Raw genomic sequence first — 23,095 nt, forward strand, 5'->3', positions numbered from 1 at the left:
ATAAATCAAAGCAGCTATGTCACAGTTTAACACGCAGGCAGATATCGCAGATCGCCTGAGGGGCGTGCGGCACATCATCACATTTCATACACGTTTCACATTCAATTTATATGAAAATTTATTTATTTTTTGTTGCTTATGATTTTTTATAACAATAAACTTAAAATGGCTTAAAGGGTTTATCAGCACAAGCTCATCTTCAATGGGTTGGGGGGGGGAAGGCGTTTCCACATATTGAAATCAGCCTCAAGGGCGCAAAATGTCAATCAATTTGCGTCGCCCACACACACGCACAGTTAACAAACAAAAAATTATACAACATATATTGTGGCAATACAAAATGTATACTGACCTTCAGCCAAGTGTTAGCCCTTAACAAATTTGCATATAAAAAGCCCATCGCTTGAGAGTTCTGGTAGCTCTTAAAAGGCGGTTTATGTTGTAAGCTTTGACGTTGCGTTGACATGAACTGTTGTTGTTGTATGTATTTGCGAGAACTACACAAGTAACATTTCAGACCTTATCTGTTTGCTCTGGCTGGAAAATAATTTTCTTTCGACGCTTGTGTGTGTTGATAACAGCTGCAGTTCATTTGCATTTGGCGCATGTGCGAAACTGTCAAGTGGGTTTGATGCTCTTCTTTATTTTGGCAAATATATTTGCTAGCATTTGATAGAAGTAAAGGTCGGGAAAATATTAACCTTAATATAATACTAACCAGATATTAATTCGTATTACGCAATTTTTTTGATAAATTATTATCATTTTCTTTTACCGTCGTATGCTTAGGACGAAATTAAATTAATGAGGTTACACTAATTAAGTATTGATATTAAGTACATTTAAGACTAGATAGACAACTATTGTTGCTTAATTGTTAAAGTTTGAACTGTCTTGCAATCGCTGTAGATACTTCCTTTCAACAATACCAACTTACGCTCTAGGCTATAATTTTTTCAAAAGTGTATCCCAACTTCAATCGTTGTCAAATTTCCATTCGCTTTGTTTATTATGAGCAGCGTGCTTCTGAAAATTTATATGCCACAAAGTTTTGCCTGACAGCGATATAAATTATGAAAGTTTACTTATCTGAATTTTGGTCGCATATTGTTGACATTATTTCTCAATAAACCTGTCAATATTTTCTTCCATATTTCCAAAGTAAATTGAAATTGAAAAGAAATTGAAATGATGTTTCGTTATTATTACTTTTTATTTTGTTACATTATTGCTATTCTTCTCTTTTGTGGCAATTCGAACATATGCAAATAAATTAAATATGAATGTGATTAAGTGTGGGTATTTTTTCGAAGAAGCCCTAGGCTACAAACAGAAAATCTGCTCGCATTGCTGCTTACCTTACATGTTAAATTTTTCGCAATTTTGTTTTGCTTAATTTTCCAACTTGTTGTCAATTTTCCATGCCCTGCCCCTCAATTCCATTTCATGTCGTGACAAAACTGTAGCGTAAAGTTTAAACTTTTTCATTGGTTGTACATTTTGGTTGTTGCTTTTGTTCAAGTCCAAGCCGCATATGTAACGCTTTGCCCCCATCACCCGCCACCCGTCTCAACCTCAATAAGCTGGCCAACAAGCCTTGGCAATCTGTGTGAGTTTCTTGTTGACATAAAAGTTTCCGCCTTGTCAGGGGGGCTAGCTGGCCGGCTGGCTGGCTTGGTTGCTGTTTTTGGTGATGTCGAGGGGGTAACTTATTCTTTCTCTCTCGTTTTTATAGTGGACTTATATCCACGAATTTGCTGCGGCTACAAATTACAAATTGATTATACGTTCAACAAATGTGTTAATGTGGCATTGTTTGAAAACTTTTGCGGTCTGCAGCTGCATGAAACTGTGGCTAGCATCAAGCTGAAGCTGAAGCTGAAGCCAAGCAGCTCAGCTGCTGAGCTGCTTCACTTGCTATTGACCATAATATATTACATGCATGTGTGTGTGTGTGTCTGTGTGCGTGTGTGTGTAGCAAGTGATATGTCTGCACATGCATAGAAAAGTTTGTTTGGAGTTTTTCGTTACGAGTTTTCAACGGACCAACGAAAATTCAACACATTTTGTAAGCTTGCTGACAAGCGTGAAACTTTCCATGGTAGCAAAATTTATTATGACCAATCTAGTGAGCGATTCAAGTGGGCGAAGGTCAATGTAGTTAAAATTTCCAGCTACTGTTTCACATTTGTTCAAGCATAGCGCATAGCTGGCAAGTTTTATTGCATTTCATTAATATATAATAAGCTTTTGCTGCAGATTAAGTTATTTGAATTGTATTGTATATTCAACTAATTGTTAAGTACAAATTTAATACACAAACTTTTAAAACACTGCTGCTAATAAAATTTATATATACAAAGATCAAGCGCGTTTCTAGTTTTTAGCAGCAGCTCTGCTTTGTCTGTCTCTCTGTCGGTCGGTCGGTCGCTCTGTTTTGGCCGCTGTCAGCTTTTGGCTTATCTGAGAAAACTAATTTGTTAAAATGTTGCCAGGCTTACGCTCGTATTTGTCGAGAACGTTGTCGTGCAGTAAATGCGCTGAAGAAAATCTCAAGCATCCATCATACGCCTGATGGGCCACAGTGGCACTGGTGAATGTCTTTTGGTTTTGGCAACTGCGACTTTTGGCGTCGCCAGCGTCGTCCTCGTTCTCAATGACATTCTGTGATGAGAAATAAGTGAGCAGAAATAAATTCATGTAGCTGCAACTACTTTTTGCCTCACAATCTTCTATATATATACTTTGTTTTCCTTTTTTTTTGCTTGTTTTTTGATTTTTTTCTTTAAGTGCCATTCGCGACATCAACTCGACTTTCGAGGCAAGTAAACTGCAAGCAAAATGCTTTGTGCGCTCTTTTTTACCTACATCACCCCCACTCCCAGCTCAGCCCACACCACGTTGCCGGCTTTGTCCGGGCGCTGTTTATGCTTTGTGTGTGCTCGTTAAGCTTGTGCTTCTGCTTGTGCCCGCCGTCTCCACTTTGTTGACAAAGCTTATTTGCCATCTCTTCTCTTCGGTAACTTTGGCAGTAGCAACGTTGTCGCTTTTCATTTTAATGCCAAAGCAATCGGCCCGTTACATATTAAATTTTAAGTGGCTGCCGCCTTTTTAGCATACAACGAGCATACAATAACGAGCAAAACTGATGCGATTGCCTCTCTTTAATGGCTCATGGAGCATTGCACACAGCACATAATCTCTTTTGGGGTCACGGTGGTTAAAGCTCAATGAGGTGTCGCCATGATTTAGTTAGTTGTTAGGCTGGCTGCACTGCAATGCATTTGCCAACGATACGGCTGGCCAGTTGGATATATGCACTCGATGTCTAAATCCCTCACTAAGGATTTGCAATAGCAGGAAAGTGATTTGGGTGGTTTATTAAAGCAACGAACAATAAACGAAAATGTTAATTACAAAATATTTAAGGATTGGTTAAATGACTTTAAGCTTCCGCAGTTATATTTATTCTATAATATAGAAACATATGTTAGGGTTAATTTTAACGTTGAAGCTTATTCTACATAAATATATTTGTTGTCTGCAATTAAAACCACTTTTTATTATGATAGAAATGTAATTGTTATTTACATAAAACCTATTTTGCTAGACTAATACATTGATAATTTACAACAAATTTTCAATCGGCATTGCTTAATTTTTGTTTGCTGAAGCTCCATTAACAACAGTTAATACAACTGCAGAAAGGAAATTCAATCCACTACTCTCGCTTACAGTCATTTTTCCTCAGAGTTCCTTTCATTGAAGTATTCTGTTGAATATTGTATTTAGATCATTAAAATATACATTTTTGCTATGTGTTGCCAACTTGCAGTTGTAACTTGCAGTTGGACTTATCTTTTGCCAAGTAGTTGTTTACTTTATATTGGATTAACAGATTATTTTTTAGATTCTGTACATTTACAATTTACTGCCAACTAACTGTTGGTCGAGTATTCAGAAAATGCAATCGACTATTTACAATTTAAGTTCAACGTGTCGTCCACTGTTGCTTTAAATCTTGTAGAATATATACTTATATCTGATCGGTAGAGCAGAACACTATTTGGTTCTTCCTTTTGCTACTTATTTATAGCCAACATTCAACTTGAAAAAGTGACACTCAACTTTGCCATGTGAAGCAAATAAATCATCGTAAGTTTTCAGCCGGTGCAAAAGGCCACTGCCAACTTTTTACCCCCTTTTGGCCGCGTCCAGCTCTCAAGTTAATTCAATTTAAGGCAAGCGCAGTAAAGTTAAAAAATAAAGAAAGTTTGTCCTGCAGTTCGTTTTTCTTTCTTTTTTCTTTTTTTTTTTTGTGCTACTGTTCGCTTTGGCGCTTCATTTTGTGCAAAAGTTTTGTCGCTGCTCAGAGTTGACACGTCATCAGCACAAAGCAACCAAAAATGTGGCATTGAAAATGTGACGCATAAAGCGTCAAGTCACATGATAAACAACAACCAACACCCACCCATCCACACACACACACACACACACACACACAGATACACACATATACATAAAAGTACAATGGCAGCAGGGCCAGGACGTTGTCGCTTAAACTTGAGCTTGAAATTTGCTTTTGCTTTTGCACATTTTGTTAGCATTTCCTGCTCAACTATTTGCCATTATAAGTCCCCACAATACAACTAAATTCTCCATTTTGTTGCCCTCCAATTTGATTTACTTGCCATGCATGCTAGCCCCGCTTCCCCCTCAGCCCATTGAGGCGAAAGTTATGTGAAAAGTTTTGATTTGTTTAGTACATTTATTTTAGACTGCCAGCGAAGCATTTCGAACTCTGGCCAGAAAATTCAAACCGCCTGCCTTTTGCGTATTAACTGAATTCGAAGTATATTTTTTATTTTTCCAATAGCTTAGCTTTTCACTTTATTGTTTTTTGTCGCCTGTGTGTGCCGTATACAATTTTGATTTGTCTAAGCCCCCAACAAACAAACAGAGAACAGAGAGAAAATAAAAGCATTCAGCTCTGGCTCTGTCTCTGGCTCTGGCTCTGGCGTTGCGCCTGCCATTGTTGCTGTTGTTGTTGTTGCTATCTCCTCTGTTGCCTGAGCAAGTTTTGCGTTTTGAGTTATAATTGAGAATGTTGTTGTGAGCTTTGGAATGCTTATTGCTGTTGTTGCTGTTGCTCGAAGGAGCAGCTGTGCTTTTGTTTTAATTAAATTTTGCTGTCCACAAAAGTTTAATAGGTAACATGCTGAGAAATGTGTGTGTATAAATAGAGAATTCCTTTGCTTACGTGCAGAGTGCTGACAAAACAATAGAATAAATTGAAAACACACACTTTTGTTAACTGGATGCAGTCAGTGGCAATTTTTCAGCGATGCTTGCTTTGACGTATTGATTAGCATGAAATAAAACTGAGTTTTTTATTACTCACTGTTAATATTACATTCCAATTGGCTACTTAATGAGCTTATTGATTAATTGGATAAATACACATTATTTGTTCATGCATAAATTTATATTACTAACTAACAGCGTGCTTGACATCAAAGCCAAATATCACAACTGTCGGCGCTTTGTACTCATTGAAAATTATTTATTTATGCGCACTAAAAGTTAACAGTGGCATATTCTTTTTGTTGTGGCTAATAATAATATCAGTTACACAATTTTTTTTAATAGCATACACATATAAATAGGCGAACCTCTAGTTGAGCATTTACTGCAACTTTTCTCCTGCTTGATTGGCTTATTAAGCTGAGCATAAAAACGTGAATCTGACATATCACAGTTTTGCCATTAGTTATTAATTAACACACCGCATTTGTTTCAATTAATTCCCAGCTATCGTGTTATATCGAATGGTTGTATAATATTCCACACACGTATTATATGCGTGTGCAACAATATTATTATTATTATTATTATATAAATATATTGCGTATACGACTTGTTGGCACACTGCACTAGACACTTATTAATGAGTATAGCACACGATTTGGCAATTAAAGTAAACCTATTACTTTAAAGCAGTACAAAATGTTAAATTGCTTGCATAATTGTTGTTGTTCTTATTAAAAGATTAAAATATATAAAGACTTTAAGAGCATCAAGTGCTTAAAACTGAATGCTATTTATTCTAACATACATTCTTCAAAATTTATTTCAAATGCTGCTTACAATTAATGCTCTGCTTAAACTTTAGCTTGAAGTCAATTGAGCTGCCTTTTGCAAGCGCATCTTAAATGGCTTTTGAAGTTGCAAAACATTTTCCATTTTGTTCATCACATCCGTTTTGGGTTTGCTTAAGTAAATACTGTTTTAATAAAAGTGCTAGCCGAGCAGAGGGCAAACTTGTGTAGCTAGCAATATTAAGAGCTACTACAACAATATTAACACAACAACAATAGGAACAGGCGTTGAAGATCTCAAACTCAAAAAGTAACAGAAAACCAAAGCTAAAGCTAAACTAAATGCAGACATAAATATTTTATGCTTAAAGCAAAAAAGTTTTGCAATTTGACTGTTGCCGTTGCAGTTTTGCAGCTGCCACACACACGCACACACACATACACACGCACAAGCACATGTGTGTGTGCATGTGGTTGCGTCTCAGTTGTGTGGCTCTGGCTTTTTTGTAAGCATTGCCAAAACCTAAACATAAGTTAGCATTTAAGTTGGCGCAGGGCGCAAAAGCATAAAACACGCACAACAACAGCCACACACACACACACACACACACATACACAGGCACCGCAAGCACTCTCTCCAGTTCCCTTTGTCCCGTTCAAGCGCACACTTTGGTAATCCACATCCGGTCTATGCGAGATTAGACATTCACTTCACTATATGGATTTAAGTAGCTTTCGCCTTTTAGTAGTAAAAAGGTTGCAACAGGGACTTACTTTGGCTCAGGTAGTATAAGCGCATGTACTTGCAACTTGCAACAGCAAGTCAATTAAAAGTTGCTTGTCTTGCCTGCAACATATTTTTCTTTTAAGGCTGCCCATTTTAAATACAAGCAACAATTGTTGTAGCTCAACAACAGGTATAACTATTTGTTAAACATTTACATTTACTTTTTTGGCAACTCAATTTTATTCGATGTGAGCTACGTGCCACTGAATAATGCATGGCATATGCAACTAATTAAAATTGCGTGATCACGTCTCGCTTGAAATTTAATGAAAACATTTATTTTCAATATTGTGACAGGCGATTCGAATTTTGTTTTGTTTTCGCTTTTATGCAGGCGACACAAACTTTTCACTTTTTGTATGCATAAATATTATATTTTCAATTTCAATTATTTATTTTCTATTTCCAATTGAATGGATTAAAGAATCTTTGATTGAAATTATTGCAGCTGCTCTGCTTCACAATAAATTTCTGACGAGCAGACTGCATAGCCTTTGGTTCAATTTGATTATTTCTCAGCTCAGCCTAATGCGCATTGGCAATCAAATTGAATGCTCTCTAATTTGTTGAGCATTGTCATAAATAACCACAAGTTCAACCGACGCTTTGTCTGGTCACCTGTCAATTATTTTAACAAGACACAACGCATCAATGGAGCCTCTGCCCATGGCTACGGGCCTAATTTGCAGGCCAGCATGGAAAGTATGAAACTGAATGTATGCCAGACATTTGCTATATCTACATAAAGTACACATACTATATATATTGCTATATTGTATTATATGCCAGAAAAAAAGCGCAACATATGTCAGTTGGGTAGGGGAGCGTTGGGTACGTGAAAATCCCCTTTGCGTTGAAATGGCTTAATGTCACTTTTGTTTCATGCGGTCTTGTCACGTCTGTCTGCGCTTTTGCTTTTGCTACACATATTTTGTTTTTGTTTTTGTATTATTGTTTGGCAGCTTCTTTGTTTTTTAGATCTCTCTTTACGCTCAGTTTCATTTGTTGAACTCGCCTGGGCACGTTGTCCATCAGTCAAATGTTTATCGATTTCTCTACTCTCTACTCTCTGGCCCTGGCTCTTGGCTCTTGGCATTAGTTTTGCCAATCAACACGCCCCAAATAGCTTGTCAATTATTTGGCAATTTCATTGGGACCGGTGACAATGGGATTTTCGGCGTTTCATTTAATATTTGTGCCACGGGATTGTCGCCGTTGAGCAGGATGTGGACGTAACTTAAATCAACAGCTCAACAGCAGCTGTTATAAATAAAGATTTTTGGCCAGCCATTTAATTTATTCAAAATAGTCATTTCCGTGAGCTTTGCCAAACAATTCGCAGCGCCCATTTCAATTAAAATGCCGACTTACGTACAAATGGGTACACGACGAATTTATATAGCAAAATCCCAGTCAAACAACAATGGCTGCCAAATATTTTTCGTCTCGTTTCGTCCTGTCCATGGAGTGCTCAATTTAAATGCCGTCATGGGGATCAACATCAACTGCCTATCAATTGCAGGCAGCGCTGCATGAAAATTGAAAATTAGCAAAGGGTTGTTGTTGTTGTTGTTTTGGCTGGGGCGCCGCTAATTGCCATCTCCCCACTCCACGGCATAGAGCTCAGCTTCATTGTCATGTTCAAGGGCTTTCGACTAGTAGTTGTTACTACAGAATGTTTCGAGAGTGACACGTATTGTTCTATTTTTTGCTTTGGCAGTGGAGCTGACTTGATTTAGTGCTGCAGTTTTCTAAAGGAAATTAATAAATTGAAATTTAAAAAACAATTGTATTTGACTAATGCGCAAATACAAATGGCTATTCAACAAAGAGAAAGTTATTATTATTAAGAATTGTTAAATATTATCTAAAGTTCAATTAGTTTTATGAATAGTGTTAGTTTGGTTTTTACATATATTACTTAATGGATTTATGGCTTATTATAAATGTAATTATGTCTTTAAATTTTAAACTTAATGTTGTCCTTTATACTATAATTATTCTTCTCAGTTGCTGTAAATAAATTGTAGTGCAACGCTTTTTAACTGAAAACTGATCTATACTCTTCTTATACTTATTACTGCCTACTCTTTCTTCATCAGCTTCATCATCAAACTGTTAAGCGCCTTAAGCTGTGCTGCTGTTAGGTTCGTCTGTTTCCTGTTAAGCTGTTGTTTCTGTAATGTTTCTGCTTCTGTTAAGCTACGATTCTGTTAAATTACGCCTAACAGGGCTTACAGCATACTCATTCTCACATCCTACAATGAGTTTGTAGTTCATTCGCTCGTCTTAGTCTTATAGATTATCAGAAATTCCAAGCACAAAGTGTATATATGTACTAATAAATATTTAACTTATTTCCTCTATTTTTTAGCCTTTCTGTCTAATTGTTTCATGTCAGATCAGCCAAGTTATAATTATACTTTCCTTAAAGTGTTATAGTCTCTTGAACTTTAAAATTGCAGTAAAATTTTGTACAACTTGCTAGATTATTCTTTGAAAAATATATTTCTGTCATAGCCGCTTAGTAAAGCTAACAAACAGAGTAGCCTCTAACGCCTAATCGAGTTCAGGAAGCAAACCAATCATGGCACGGAGAGTAGACCGCACTCAGAACATAACTCTCAGCAATGAAGTAATTGAAAAAAAGCTTCGCAAGCCAACAGGCACGCGATGGGGCTTCAATGTTAAAAAATATACGTCGCTTGCCATGGCACAATGCGCAAGGCACCGAAATTCCAGCAACAACAGTGAAAATAATATGAAAATAACAACAAAAAAGAGCGAGAGAGATGAAAGGCATTTGGCAATGCTGCTGCTGCTGCTTGGTCACTTTTGCTCGCTGAGAAATTGACATTTAAACATGAAATTCCAGCAAAGTCGTGCAACGACAATTGCAACGGCCACTTTTGGCCTTTTGGAGATGTGTGTGATGTCCTTGGTAGAGAAATCCCTGCACGACTGCAATCTCAGCATTGCAAAGCATTTTGGACCAAACTTTATATGGCTGCAGCTGAAAAAGAAATTGAAAATAATGCATTGATAGCCATGAAATGTATTTGTGTCAGTGTGTGTGTTGTCTGTAGGTATTCCCCATATGACTGCTATCTATCTATCTGTCTATAAGTCTTTGCGCACTTGCCTTCCTGTCTGTGTGCACTTATCGATTGCGTATACGTCGCGCCATGCCAAAGTGTTAAAAATAAAATAAAATCGAATTGGAAATGTGCACAAAAGTTGAATCAAATACCAAAAAGCAAAAATCACACACATTCTAGCAGAGCAAACCCCATTAACACTAATCGCTTCCCCACAGACATATAAACAATTTATCTGACATACACACACACACGCGCACACTTGCTCACTTATGTTAGCGGGCGGAAAAAATCCTTTCTATAACTTGTCCGCAAGATCGAAGTCAAAGTTTTGCACTTGGTTTTATTTTTATGCATTTGGTGAGGCAAAGAATATTTTGCTTACGCTGCCGAAAATTTATCACGTTAACCTTTGGGAAATGCTCATATAATTTATCTTCAGGCAAGTAAATTTTCCAAAAGCGCGCCAGGCCAGCCACCGGCAACAGCTACGAGTGGCTGCGCATTTCGCATTCACGCTCAGCACGAGTCGCTCGCCCACTCTCTCTCTATGAGGAAAGTTTTCTACTTGGGCACAAAAATACTCAGGGGGGCTGGCTAAATATATGTGTGTGTGTGTGTGTGTATGTTTGGGTGTGTGTTGTATAAAAAATGGCGCAGCATTTAAAATCATTGCATACGTATGAATCTGTGGGTGTGTGCGAATGTTTGGGTCTGCTTTGGCTAAGGTCATTTGCTCTTAGCTCTCAATCAGCCTCACAGTTTGTTTGGCTTAAAAAATTAGGTTAATTTGCTGTGCTATGGATTGATGAGCTGCCATCCAAAAACACTTGGCAAATAATTAATAAAATTTCATGGGGCCTGCCTGCCTGGCTGGCTGGCTGGCTGGCCACATTTAAAGCTGTTAAATGCCTCAGGTGCTTTATGAAGCGAAAATGCAAAAATTCAATTTAATATGCAAGCTTAAATGTCGTTGAACAAATTAAATGCGTTGCGTGAATTTAATTTAATTAAAAAATATTGCTTACCCTTACGATTGTAATTGTCTATGGGCGATCGTTAGCAATTGTGAAATTCATTTGCTGTTGCTGCACTTTCCATTTGATGCAACTTTCTCTCTCTGTCGCACTCTCTCTCTCTCTGGTTATTTTCACATTTAAAAGGACCTTGCATTAAATATGCTTTCATTGCTCGCTTGCTCGTTATTCGTTTTGCTGCCTCGCTATGCGTTCAGTGCTGCTCTTGGTAGTGTTAATTTTTATTATATTTTTTTCTTGCTTTTTGTTTTGTTGTAGAATTTCTTCATTGCTCACCACATTGTCGTCGCTTCATTAAGAAAGTTTTTCTTTATAGCTTTCGTTACATAAATGCTGAAAACTTAATTTCTGCTAAGTGAACTTGTTAAGTTTTGCGCTCTGCTTTTGTTGTTGTCATTTGCCGCAGCTTTTATTATGACTGCAAGTGTTCCGTAGCGGTTGCAATCGAGGGCGAGGGTACAGATTCTTTCTGAGACCTGCCTGGCTGCTTCTTAGTTAAGGCTGTTAAACATTATTTAAATGCTTGCGACTTTTGTAAACTTTACACGCTTTCATATTATCAATAAAGTGCATCAGGCCTCAATTAAATGCGAGAGACACAAAACAACCAAAGAGAGAAAGAGAGAAGGGGAGAGAGCAGCTGACAACAGCAGTCGCTGCACATTTAGCCAAGTTAAATGAACCGCATCTATTGACTATCTTTGCCCACGGCAATGCCAATGGCGTTTGCTAAATTTCGCTTTTGAAGGCAGCATAAATTTTTCAAACGATTGACTCAGCAAAATGACCATGAATGTGTGACATCAGCAATTGGTGGCAACAACATCATCATCAACATCATCATCAACAACAAGAAGAGCCTGGGCAGCAAATATCCAAAGGTAAATACGTGCATTGCCAGCTTCCGTTATCAGTCAGCTTGTTTGCCAGACAGACAGACCAGGGCAGAACAGCATAGGACAGACCTGGCCCAGCCTGACTACTCAGACTTCAGTCAGTATTTGTGTGCTTATTGACGCTTTGAAGTCTGTTGAATTTGTACAATTTTGTCGCCTCAGTTGAGTGGCCAGGCGAGTTGTTGCTGTTGCTGCTGCTGCCTGTTCGGCTGTTGAAAATTAACTTTGAAAGATTTCCGTAATATCAAATAGCTTGACATTGCATTTGCGGTTCATTGGGTTGTGCCTGCATACGAGACTTTAGTTTATTGAGCTGCATACATTGCGTATGATTAATTTGTTTTGACTGCATTGCTGCAATTACATGTGCATAAGCACAATATAATTGCCAGCTTAAGACTTGTTATGTGCTTTCCACACTTTGCATTAACGAACAAATATGCAATTCAATTTAATTGGCAAGTTTATTTTCGAAAGCATCTTATGTTTGCCTGTTGCACTCAGCTGCGCTTAAGTTCGCTCGTTAAAGTCAAATAAAATTGGCTCAGCCTTTAATAAATAAATAAAAGAAATTCTTGGCTATCAAATGCCAACGACTGCATTGTCCTCATTGTTCCGTCAGCTAATAAAACGTGCGCTTAATATTTATGAATTTTTCAGTTTACGACACCTTTGAAAGTAACAGAAAATATAAAAAAAAAATGCAAACACACACACACGCTGTAAATTAACGTAGCCTTGGGCCACTGGTCAGTGCACTGCTTGTGTAATTTCAACGAAAAAAAGCAGCGACAACTTTTGGCAGCGAAAAAATTAACATAAACCGTAAAAATGTGCGGCGACAGTGAGAAAAAATAATAAAAGCAACAATGGCGAAAAGAAATCACGTTTTGCAATTACAACACAAACGGGGCAACGGGTGTTGGAATATAAGAGAAAGCATGAGAAAGTAGAGACAATGTTGCTTTAAATAGGAATTTCGGCATGAACAAGCAAACAACAAATACAACTACTGGAGAAACAGTTGAATTAAAGCAAGAGACTTTAAATTTCTATATATCCATTTTACTCATTAAGCAAACAACTCTTATAATTAAGGCAGCATATTTATATTTTTATTTTCGATGGCCCCAATTTAGCTTATCGATATTAATTTGAATCTGAGCATTGAATTGAGCATAACAAAAAGAGGGTAATTAGCATAAGGGAACATAAAAAATATATAAAAAATATGGTCAAATATTCATAGAGTTAATTTCTAAGAAAATTATTCATATACATAATAATTTTATTTTTAATATACAAAAAGAAATTGAAATGTAACTCGTTAAGTTATTTATAAAACTTGCAGCACTTGCGGCAGTTTATATAAAATTTATCCTTGGAGTTGCTTTAGACTTTTTCTAGCTAAGAGCTAATATTTTTGAAAGTTTATAAATTTTTGTAGTCCTTGGATGCAGCGAGTCCAGAGCTTAGCTTTAAGCACAGAGTTTGCATTACAAAAAGTTTACAGCGAAATTGGAGCGTTAGTTTCATTGTAAATGCGGCAACTGTTGTGGAACATTTGTAACGCAGTGTGCGGGAAAAATTGTCAGAAGCACCAAAACTAAGCCGCACCAAACAAGTCACGTTTTAAACAATGCACGCACACAAATGCAAACACAAACACAAACACAAACAAACACTCGCACTGGCAAACTGAACAATAAGTAGGCTCGTATGACATTTGCGAAGCGCCTCGACCATAATTGTATTGCATAATTTTAGTATGCGCGCAATGTACGGTAAGTGCATGCCATAAATACGCCGCAAAATATGCAGCAATAAATTTTTGGGAGCCACCCCCTCCACCGCGAATTGTAGCACACTACTTTTCTCATTACAAATTGGATTTTGCAGTCACATTTCGCTTATTGCGTTAAAAATCTATGTAAATTTCTTTATGCGCCCATGAGAGTAACTGCCACCCAAAAATTGCCTGTGCCGCGGCCGCTATGGCTATGGCTATGCCGAGTGCCGTTAACCACACTTGGCACAAGCCGCTGCTATCTGCCGCTTGCCACACTGCACCGCGTCGCGCCAGTTGCTGTTGCACGTAGCCGTCGTCGTTTTGTTTGCATCTTATTATTATTGCTACAAAGCTGCAGATACAACTGCAGATACAAAATAAGTAGCTGAAGCTGGCATAAAAAACAAACAAGCGTCTGCAGCAGCAGCAGCAGAGCTAACTTGTTTGCAAAATATAATTCAGTACATCTATTTCTTTTTTTTTTGTTGCACATGCTTGCCAAATTAGCTGTGTGTGAATAAAATGTTGCTGCAGCAAATATTGCCTGCAATTGTGCAGATTATGCAATTATTGTTGATTTCGGTATTGCAACTAAATTATATGCTAGACTTTAAGCTTAAGCATTTAATCTAAAGTTTTGCAGCTTCAAAATATTTGGGTAAGAAAAACTTAAACAGTAAAACTTTTGTTTATTGCGCATACAATTTGTGGCACGCAAGAAAATTTGGCTGTATAAATTGCATTTTTCGCTCACTGTGCAAAGAGAAAAGGAAAAATGCACAAAAGCAATCGAAGCACACACACACACACACACTAACACACACACAATTGCGAATTACAAAGTTTTAGTTTCTCATTTAAAAATTGCACGCAACATGAGTGTGGAGTTTGGTATTTGAGAGAGCAAAAGTCTGCAGGAATGCAAAAGCAGCTTAATTTAAATATAAATTTTAAATTGCTATTTACTCTGTACGAAGTATGTGTGTGTGTGTGTGTGTGTGCTGGCCAATTAAACTAACAACTATATATTGCAGTTTGGTCACTTTGGCAGCTGTTAGTGCTTGAGTCAAGCTTAAGTACTAATCATCTCAAGGGATACAACATAAAAATTAATTACCCGAACAGCAGTGTGCACAATTTGAAGCAGTCACTGTCAGTCGTTTGCTGCTCTCCCTTCCTTTGTGTTTGTGCGTCTCGTCCAGTCAGTGAGCTGAGCTAATTGTAGACTTGTGTGAGTCGTTTCATTGATTTATGACTGCTAATTTCTACGCACGGCGTTAAAAGTATTAAATAATAAACTCTAACGCGACGCCCTGCCACGAAAGCGCCACAGATCTGCTGCTGCTGCGTGCAAAATACCCCAAGCCCCAAGCCCGGACAGCCTCCCCTGCTGTGTATGTTTGTATATCTGCTGCAATGGCGTTAACGTTGGCGCCATGGAATATGAGCTCTCCACCAGTTACCAGTTAGCAGTTGCCGTTGCCTGACTTTACAAGTGTTTTGTTCTATTTTATGGGCTACTGACGCTGCGTGTGGCGTTGCCTCAGGCTCTTGTTCCAACTCCCACCACCACCACTACCCAGCCAGCATCAGCGCTAGCCCCACTGTAAGTCCACGCCCGGCTCGTTGGCATGTAATGAAATTAAAGGCGTAATGTAATACAGCTGGCAAAGTTTTTGTAGCGGTTACTTTCATGGCTCGTCGCTGGTTATATACACTCGTACTTTTTGCCCAAGAGCCGTTGCTCATATCTTGAGTGTCTTCGTTCGCGCTAGACAGGCATTAAATTTAATTAATATCTGGCGCTTTTTCTCGCTTGACTTTTTCGATTTCCAAAGGTAGTTGCAGGCTCTTCAAGAAGCGAGTTGGAAAACTCACTATAATGTTGCTTGTTATTCAATACAATTGTTTGAATCTTTGAAGCTTTGCAAATCACTTCGATTTGTCAAACTTGGTGCGAGAGAATTTTTAAAAACAAGTAACACTGTTACGACCAAAAGTCTTACAACTAAACATTTATATAATTTATATATCTTATACTATTAAAAAATATTAAATCAAAATGCCGCGACACAGTTATACTTCGCTTAGTACCGGTAATAATGAACAGGAAGAAACTGTGGACATGGCCGCGCCACAAACCGTCACCCGATCCTCGTCCCGACTACGCAATAGACCACCAAGCTCTGTTGGTTCCTATACCAGTATACAAGGTCGGCGTCCATTGCATGCGACTGCCAATAATGCAATTGTGGCTAGATCACCACGTGTTCGCATTCAACGCGCACTACGTACGCCACGTGCACCACTAACGACTCGCACATCCCGTGCCCTTACTCCTCGTTCCAGTGCTACTAGTTCTCGTGCTCCTCGTTCTTCTCGGCCAGTACGTCCGGCAGCACAGTCAGCTCCAAATATAGCTACAGTGCATAGCGGGTAAGTTTTATGTGTACATTTAAATTGTTGGATATTTTCGATTCTCTATATGCTATGCTCGCATCTTTAAAATGATATTTAATTGATATGCGTGACTGCTAAAAATAATCATCTCCATTCACTTCATTTTCTATTGTGTATTTTGTATTTTATATTCCTTGACAACATATTGCAGTTATCTAAGGCGAAAACAACTCGACGCATTTCCGCGAAAGTATCGCATGTCGCTTTTTATTGAAATTGAGATTTTGATGCAAACATGTTCTAAATCCTCTCTCTTATAATCAGGATAAATATTAGAATGATATTCTCTATATAACTATCAGATACATTGTTTACTTCTTGAGAAATTATAAACGCTCTCCTGTAAAATTTGGTTTTTTGACATACGATACTTTCGCGGAAATGCGTCGAACTATTTGCAATATATTTAATAATTAGGCATCAGTAACTTTTATAAATCTCTTTAAAGCATAACAAACAATAATACTATGTGCTAAACATTTTTTTTTAAAGAAATGGATGCCAGCCAAATTCATCATTGATGAGCTCTAAGCCGACAGTCATTTCTATATCTACTGTTGAGTTGCCAGTCACTGGCGCCGTGAAGCGCCGTCGCTCGCTTTACCCAAGCAAGAGTGCGCCAGCTTGTAGCACAACTAATACAAATGGGTAATAATATTAAAATCACTCAATAGAAGTTTTTAAATATTAGTAATTTCAGTGAACCACTCGATGAATTGCGGTTGGATACTGCCGAACCAGATGAATGTCCATCGGTATCTGAGCTACTACCAGACGAATCTCAATCGACACCTAAGCGAGTTCGTATTGCAATTGCTGTCGTTAAGGACCCATCATCAACAGTGGCAGCTCCAACAGCAGCAACTCCCAGAGCAGATACAACCAGAGCAGCAACTCTCAGAGCAGATACAACCAGAGCAGCAACTCCTAGAGCAGCTATTTCAACAGCAGCAGCTCCAATAGCAGCAACTACAACAGCAGCAACTACAACACCAGTAAGTCCAACAGCAGCAGCTCCAACCGCAGCAGCTCCAACAGCAGCATATTCAACATCAGTAAGTCCAACTTCTACAACATCAACTTCAAGTAGAGGAAATATAGGCACTGGTATAATTATCACGTTGCAGAGAGAACTGACAGCTGAGGAACGCGATCTGATGGAGGAAGATGCGAGCGGCCTCGCCACAGGTTCCTTAACAAATATGTCAGTAGATATCGATAGCTCGCGCGAATTAGAGCATCAAAGCCGTGGCCAAAATGACCCACCGACTGAGAAATGTTTGCTCATGTGAGCTAAAATTGTTTAAATTGACACTTTGTGTTTGTGTTGAAATACAAAAATAAATATCGTAAGGTTAGAAGCTGCTTCTATATAAGCTAATTCATGCGACCTTAAACACAAACGATGAGCGCAACTTTTTTAATGCAACAGAGTGAGGGAAAACAAACAAATAGAAAGCCAAGTAGCAACAACGCTGACACAAAACTTCAGCTGACAAGACAACAAGGACAAGGCTAACAAGCTACGGGGTAAGGCAAAGCTGCTGCCATGTTCGAAGCACATTGCGAGACGGTTACAGCATCGCAAACAACATGAGCACCACTCGGTGGTGGTGTTGCTGCTGCTGCTGCTGCTGTTGGTGGGAAGTGCGGCAGTCGGCACTGGTAAACTTCTACAACTAATCCTGACTGATGTTGCGACAATATATAGAAAAGCACAACATATGCTTCCAGCCGTTTCGCAGCTACGCTTTGCTGCCTCATGGCAGCAACTGCTCCTCCGAGTGTTTTCTGCTGAAGATTTATGCGTTAGCGCAAAAGTTGCATTTCAAATGGATTTGCAGCACACACAATAGGAGAGAAAACGCAAAAAGGTCAAAACAAATTAAAGCATAGACATTTTGAAATGCTCAAGCAGTTGCGGCTAATAGAAATGCAATCATGTGTCAGCAATTGGACTACAGGGCGTATGAAAATATACACGTTCAGTTAATATTGCTGCTTAGCTTTTAGTCTTTATTAATATGCAGCTTATTTAATAAATAGCTTAATGTTGGACAACAGTGCGCATGATGGCAAAACAATGTAATAAGAATGTGACTTTAAGAGCGGCTTAAGCTTAAGTCAACACATTGTTGTATGTAAAGTTAATATCAAAATGCGAGTGCTTCGCCTCAGGCTACATACAAAATGCTTAAGGTGCCAAATGCTCAGCATTTGTAAGGAAAATGTGCGAGGCTGAGCAGCGATACGTCAGACTCAATATACGCAGCTGTATCCAAAAGGCACATAAATACTTAAGCACAAGCTGAACTATATGTGTGTGTGTGTGTGGGTGTGGGTGTGGGTATTTGTTTGTGTAATATCGAAGACTGGCTGTTGTGTTAACAAAGGCAACACCGCAAAATTCAATCAATATAATTGCAACACTTTAGTTTCGAAACTTTGCGCAGCAACCGACGATTCCAACACACAGGCATATGGCCCGTAACTATGACAAAGTACGTAAGCAAGGTAAAGCGACTTGAATTTATATGTAACACCCGAAAAACTTACACCCTGGAGGTCTCTCATATATTGGCACAAGCGTCTATGGGCAACTGATGACTGAGCTGCATGCAGCTCGACAGCCAGCACATAAAGCTGTGTGCGTATGTGTAAGAAGTAATGGTTAACTGTGCTTGTATTTATGCTTAGAAGTTTATGCACTTAATTAAGCCTCTAAAAACTTGCGGCTGCCTGTGTGCAGCAACAATGTTCGATAGCTTGGGTGTCATTGGGTTGAGCGTGGGGGCGTCACTAAAAATTTTTCAACATAACTTTTTGCCGGCAACAATTTTCAAGTTTTGACTTTGTAGACGCAGCTGTGGCTTTCGAAAACATTCAATCATTTTAGCACACAGAACAAAAAAAGAAATAGCAAAGATAAGGTAAATAGCTTTCGGCAAGAGTTGCTCTAGGTCAAAGGGTTGGCAAAGTTCTCTTATCAATCTTATAGCTAGATTAAGCAGCAGCAGCAATCAGCATATTAAATTGTAATTTTAGGTAAACGTTTTAAATTGCGGCTTAATTTTAAAATTAGTCTATTGATTGCTTTATTTATTTACACCCATAAATAGCTCAATTAATTTTCACATAAATACAAATAATTTGTTGAGTGTGTGGAATCAATGCTCAATTAAAATGCATGCAATTAGCTAAAGTTTTGCGGCTGTCAGCGTTTATGTCATAATTTTTTATAAATAATTATGGCACAAATTAAACCGTTCATACATGATGATTTGAAAGGTTTGGAATTAAAATGAAAATTTCATAAATACTACATGGTTACGAAAATTCTCACTCTTTTTTGTAGCTTGTCAACATTTTTGATAAGCAATCTGACATTTGGCTCAACACTAACTAACGATTTGATTATTTAGCTCACAGCTGCTCATCAAATATAAATATTATCTATGCTTGTTGTTGTTTTATAGTTGAAATTTTGTGATTTTCTAATTAAAATCTTTGACAATACAGTTTGTCATGTGCATGACAGATTTCAGCTGCTGTGCACAACAACAACTACAACAAAAAAATATAAACAATAATTACAACACGCTTGAAAAACGTCAGCAGTGAATTTGCATACTAAGCACGGGTACATGGGTAAACAATATGAAACGGCAACAAACAATATGCCAGCAGTCTGTTGATGGTGTTGTAAATTCGATAAACAAATAAATTAACAGCATTTCGCTGAAAATCTGCAACGTATTTGGTTAATTTCTAAACAGGTCTATTGGCTATGGACATTACATAGCGTGCCATATGCAAATTTGTACGATAAGCGCACAAAAGTAGCCAACGATTTTATTTAATATATTGCTACCTACTAAATATTTACTCAAACCTCAATTAGTATGGAAATGGCGCAGGAAATTTGTTAAAAAATATGAATGCTCTTAAATGAATTAAAATATATAGAAATATTTAAATGGGAAAAGTGCTGTACTGTGATGTGCTGTATTCAGTTTTTCTCGAACTTCTTCACTTCGATTTTGGATTGCTATGTACTTTGGGTGGTGGCATTAGTGTGCTCTATAAACATATTTGCAGTGTAGCTCGTTACCAGCATTGCCATAAAATGTAAATACCCCATTTCGTTCGCTGATTGCATTGCAGTTAGATGTTGGCAACGCTTAATATTTGCATAGGTCGCGTATTTGGGTAATGCACAGGCAGGCAAACAGATTTGCCATATGCTTTACACACACACACACACATGTATGTATGATGCATGAGTGTATGTGTATTTAAGCAGCATAGCGTAGTTTATTGTATGGCTCAATAATTATATTGTATTTATTTGTGCAGTTCGCTCGATGCTGCAACGCTCTATTGCAAGCATAATTATTGCAATTTATTTTGTGCTAAAATCAACGCAAAATATGCAATTTACACACAAACATACACACAGTTGTGCATAATATTGATTGGCTGCTGAGCTTAACTATTGGGCGCACTTCATTATATAGGCGAACAGCTTGAAGCCTTAGTCAATCAATTTAAAGAGCTCCACACCACAATGCAGAATCCACTACATGCAGTGTAATACAGTAAATATTGCCTGTGGTGGTTTATTGGCATTATACTTGCCATTTAAATTAAACATTGCGCCCAACAATGTCATATATAACATGCAATTTAATTAAATTCTCCAGCAGCCCAAAACGAAAACCCTATAGCCTAATCCACTCAGGTGTTTAGTTGTGAGAAAAAATAAGTTCGCTGTAAATTTATGCATCTTTGGCAGCAAAGTTTTTAGGCTCTAGCTAGTCTGGTGTAGTGCGCCGCCGAAAACTTTGTGCGGCCTTAGTTGGCTGTCTTTAAAGTTTCGCTGTGCTGGCGATAAGGTTTGCGAAAGTTTTGCATTCACATTTCGAAATTAATTAAATGTTTGACTTTACAGCGAGCGCAGCTTAACGAACGCATATCTTAAATAGCAAAGTCACAAAACTTGACTGGCTGGCAGGGCATTCGATTTGCTGAGCAGCACAGCTGGAAGTTGTGCGTGGGTCCGTCCGCAACAAAGGCAACATTTAATTGCGGCGGTGGCAGCAATAATTGGCCAAAGCGGCTTTCAACTAGTACACGGCAACAAGCATCTTAAGCCTGCTGCTGCTGCTCCTATAAATAAAGGTTAACAAACAGTGCTCCAAGCCAAGTTACTGCACACCGGTCATTGTTCTAAAGAAACTTATCGTTTGTCAATGTAAGTTTGCGCCTTAAAGCGTAAGCTAAGGACTAGACTATTTTTTAATGTTTTGGCTATCAGCTGAGCTTTGTTGCTGGGGCAGTGACTTAAATATGCGCTCTATCAAACCAAAAGCGTGCAGTCCACAGCAGTCCCCCGATGTATTAAGTGGGTTTCCTTTTGTGCGGCGGCTTTGGCGTATTACATTAAGCAGCTTAAATGTGTGTGTGTGTGTGTGTGTGTGTTCCATGTCGCTCTATCGCGCTCTTGCTCTCTCTTTCTGTGTGTATTTGTGCTTTGAGTTGTGTTGTATTGTGTCTTATGTTAAATTGCTGCCATCCCAGATACATTGATGTATTGTTTTTAACGAACCGGAGCAAATTTTGATGAAATTAAAAGTTTGCTTTAAAGAAAATATATGAAAACTTTAGTAAATTGACTTTTATTGAAGCTGATACGTCATTTTATTAACGAAGCATTTTGCAGTTAAGATAATTAACTTTAGAGTATGCATCACAATTGTTTAAAAAAATTATTATTTTAAAACTAGCTATGAAACTTAAATGAAAATCTTATAATTGTAAAATATGCAATACAAATTACTTTATTACTATTAAATATTTAATATAAACTTTTCATATCGTGTATTGCCTTAACTCTGACTAAATATCTATCGAAGCTTAGCCTAGCCTTTGTATTTAGTAGCAGAAAAGTCTTTAAATGAATGCTGGTCAATTAACTTTTAAATTTACAACAGCATAGGCTATAACAACAAGCACCCAATCAATTTTGCCAGACAGTTTGATTTTCATTAACCCAGCGGCTAAAACTAAGATCAACTGCGTCAACAGTAAACAACACACACACACACACAAAGAAGGGGAAATAATAGCTGAATCCTTTAATAGAAATTTTTCCAATAGCCAACGCCAAGCAAGGCTTAAGCAGCAGCCAACAGAATACACAAACTTCATCGCTGTGTAAAGTGCGCCGAGCTGAGCCGAGCTGAGCTGAGTGTTGAGTGTTGTCCAGTTCAGGAGTCCCAGTCCTTCAGGTCACAGCAGCGTTAGCGTCAGCATCATTACGTGTATCAAGTCAGTGCCATCATGGGCCATCATCAATGGCCATTGTGGGCGATTCGAGAGTTGTCGAGCTGCTGCTACTGCTGCTGCTGATGTCTATGGCAAGAAAGCCAGCGAAGCAAATTGTTTTTAATTAAAAGTAAACAATATCAATTCATTCGACAGTTATCCAGTTATGCTGCTGACATAGCTCTGGCTCAACTCTCGGCTCTCTCTCAGCTCTCGTTGTACTCTGTTCTGCTAAGCGTTCAGCACTTGCATTGTTTGCTACAGATTAAAAATGAAGCACTGGCAACATAGCGACGCTGCAAAGAACTTTGACATGAACGCTGCATTTATAAGATTTTTAGCGCAGATGCAAACAATTCAAAATACACACACACACACACACATACATATATACTAATTTAATTTTGACCATTATTAATTGTTTAAGTTGCTGCTGGCGAACGCTGCAGCTAACTGGATTATTGCCAAGTTTGCTTATTTAAAAGTTTGTCTACGCTTTGAGTTTGTTTTCATTATTTTTTTTGGGATTTTTTTTTTTATAAATAGCAACTCTTCCAGCATTTGATTTTGATAATTTTTATTTTTGATTGCTGCGTAAGTTGG

General features: G+C 38.0%; 1 protein-coding gene across 1 annotated transcript; it reads left to right on the forward strand.

Annotated features, from left to right (window-relative positions):
* Positions 1 to 15,687: 15,687 nt before the first annotated feature.
* Positions 15,688 to 18,145, forward strand: LOC108600433 (mucin-5AC-like). The gene is made up of 3 exons (XM_017988011.2): positions 15,688 to 16,141; positions 16,658 to 16,813; positions 16,866 to 18,145. Exons 1-3 carry the CDS (start codon positions 15,768 to 15,770, stop codon positions 17,455 to 17,457), a joined length of 1,122 nt encoding a protein of 373 aa, XP_017843500.2. The 5' UTR covers positions 15,688 to 15,767; the 3' UTR covers positions 17,458 to 18,145.
* Positions 18,146 to 23,095: the final 4,950 nt, after the last annotated feature.

This window comes from Drosophila busckii, unplaced genomic scaffold (assembly GCF_011750605.1).
Source record: "Drosophila busckii strain San Diego stock center, stock number 13000-0081.31 unplaced genomic scaffold, ASM1175060v1 hic_scaffold_52, whole genome shotgun sequence".
Classification (NCBI taxonomy): Eukaryota; Metazoa; Arthropoda; class Insecta; order Diptera; family Drosophilidae; genus Drosophila; species Drosophila busckii.